The sequence below is a fragment of the Cynoglossus semilaevis genome, chromosome 17 (genome assembly GCF_000523025.1).
Source record: "Cynoglossus semilaevis isolate Cse_v1.0 chromosome 17, Cse_v1.0, whole genome shotgun sequence".
NCBI classification, from domain to species: Eukaryota; Metazoa; Chordata; class Actinopteri; order Pleuronectiformes; family Cynoglossidae; genus Cynoglossus; species Cynoglossus semilaevis.
The window spans coordinates 662,114-664,439 of record NC_024323.1 but is presented as its reverse complement, the minus strand read 5'-3'; the positions used below and the strand labels follow the sequence as shown (position 1 = coordinate 664,439).

General features: G+C 39.0%; 1 protein-coding gene across 1 annotated transcript; it reads left to right on the top strand.

Annotated features, from left to right (window-relative positions):
- Positions 1–445: 445 nt before the first annotated feature.
- LOC112488434 (transmembrane protein 238-like) lies at positions 446–1,658 on the top strand. The gene has a single exon (XM_025064659.1). It carries the CDS (start codon positions 735–737, stop codon positions 1,440–1,442), a length of 708 nt encoding a protein of 235 aa, XP_024920427.1. The 5' UTR covers positions 446–734; the 3' UTR covers positions 1,443–1,658.
- The last annotated feature ends 668 nt before the right edge of the window (positions 1,659–2,326 follow it).

Sequence of the window (2,326 nt, the reverse complement as noted above, 5' to 3'; positions counted from 1 at the left end):
AGATAGATAGATAGATAGATAGATAGATAGATAGATAGATAGATAGATAGATAGATAGATAGATAGACAGATAGACAGATAGACAGAGAGATAGACAGATAGATAGATAGATAGATAGATAGATAGATAGATAGATAGATAGATAGATAGATAGATAGATAGACAGATAGACAGATAGACAGAGAGATAGACAGATAGATAGATAGATAGATAGATAGATAGATAGATAGATAGATAGATAGATAGATAGATAGATAGACAGATAGACAGATAGACAGAGAGATAGACAGATAGATAGATAGATAGATAGATAGATAGATAGATAGATAGATAGACAGATAGACAGATAGACAGAGAGATAGACAGATAGATAGATAGATAGATAGATAGATAGATAGATAGATAGATAGACAGATAGACAGACAGACAGACAGACAGACAGATAGATAGATAGATAGATAGATAGATAGATAGATAGATAGATAGATAGATAGATTGCCTCTCATTGCCAACTTTGTTTAGTTGGACAATATGCTGCTTTGCGTTTCGTTTATTTATTCCATCGGCACCCTAAAAAGAGTAAAGAAGAACCTAAAAAGCTGTGTAAAAAGGAGTGGACAAACACAAGTGGTATACCTATTCCATGAGGTAAAGGGCGCAGTCTCTCTCTCTCTCTCTCCCTCTATTTGTTCTCAGCTCTCTCTCTCTCCCTCTCTCTATTTGTTTACGTCCGTATGTGTGCGTGCGTGTGCCCTCTCTCTCTCTCTCTCTTCCCATCTCCCTCCCTCTTTTCCCCCCTCTCTCCCTCCCCCTCTCGCTTTACAGGTGCGCACACCAGTGTGATGCATCATCATTTCTGGCACACACGCCCTGCCCTCCATGTCATCGGGATGGACGTGTTAAAGCGGATGGGAGGCTGCCTCTTACTTTTGCTCGTTGCCATCATTTTTGATATCATCGGTGTCGTCGTGCTCTTCGTTGGGATTTTCGCGAACCTGCGCATTGACGGACAGTTTTACGGCGACTTCTTGATCTACACGGGCTCCCTGGTGGTTTTCCTAAGCCTCTTCCTTTGGCTGCTGTGGTACGTTGCCAACATCCAGGTGCCCGACCGCTACTTTAACCCGTATGACAAGAACAGCGTGGTGGAGCGACTGGCGAGGTCCATGTCCAGAAAGATGAGCCAGAAACCTGGAACGGTGAAACGCGTCAAACGCGCAGAGAACGGCGACGAGTCTATGAAGACTCCCGCGCACAAGGCCAGCAGGGTGACATGGGGCAGAAATTCGGCCTTCCATAACGAGGGCTTTTGCGGCGATGACGGTTGCAAAGATTATGAAGGAGAATCAGTGGACTCCCCCACTCTGGAAAAGAAATTGGCGAAAATGGAGAGCGAAAAGGGATACCAGGATTTGCCGCCCAATCACGTTGTTGATGAGTGAGATCTAAAAAAAAAAAAAAAGTTTTGTTTTTTTTTTTAGAAGAAAAAACAATAAGGAAGTTCTGCAGCAGTAGCGTCCAGACAGGGCCGTATCCAAGTCTAAAGGTCCTTTAAGCACTTTGTAAATATTTTCTTACTTTATCAACTATGATCAATAAGCAATGCTCTAAGCATGTTTTTTTTTCTCCCCCAAATAAAAATATATATTTATGAAGAATTTCTCAGCCCACTTTATTGCAGTTTTTTTATGGAAATGCATTTACGGTATCCACAATATTGTAATTTATTTGCCATGTTCCACAGCTTCAAAGGGTTTTTGGGTCTTTATCGTCCTTCCGATGTTAGACTTTTAAGGACTCTTGATTGAGGATAATACTAGCTATCTGCTATCTAGGGGAAAAAAATTGGGATTGAAAGTTGCTAAAACAAAAGATAAAATGTATATATTTTAATTTGACATATCTATCTGCAAATACATCCTTGTACTATTACCGATAAATGTTTTAGTGTTTAGTACTGTCAAAAAACATTCTTCTAATAGTTTAGTAATGTTTTACCGAATATATGTATATATATATATGTATATGTATATATATATATATATATATATATATATATATATATAAACATCAACTAACACAGTTCCTGTGTTGAGCACTACTGCCTCCGATCACTAGGTGGCAGCAACTCATATAGTGGTTTGTACAGATAACAAAGTACATATTATCAGGTTTCTCAAAAGTATTTTAATTCAGGGGTCCGGGGTGTCGTAGATATCATTTTAAGTGAAAAAAAAAACATCTTCTACGCCTCTTGATTTTTTTCAAATGCAAATTTATAGCTTTAATTGTAGCCTTCTGCTTTGAACCCACCCAGGGACAACAT

Excerpts from the sequence above, each read along its gene's own strand:
- LOC112488434 (XM_025064659.1), top strand. The coding sequence starts at position 735 with ATGTGTGCGTGCGTGTGCCCTCTCTCTCTCTCTCTCTTCCCATCTCCC.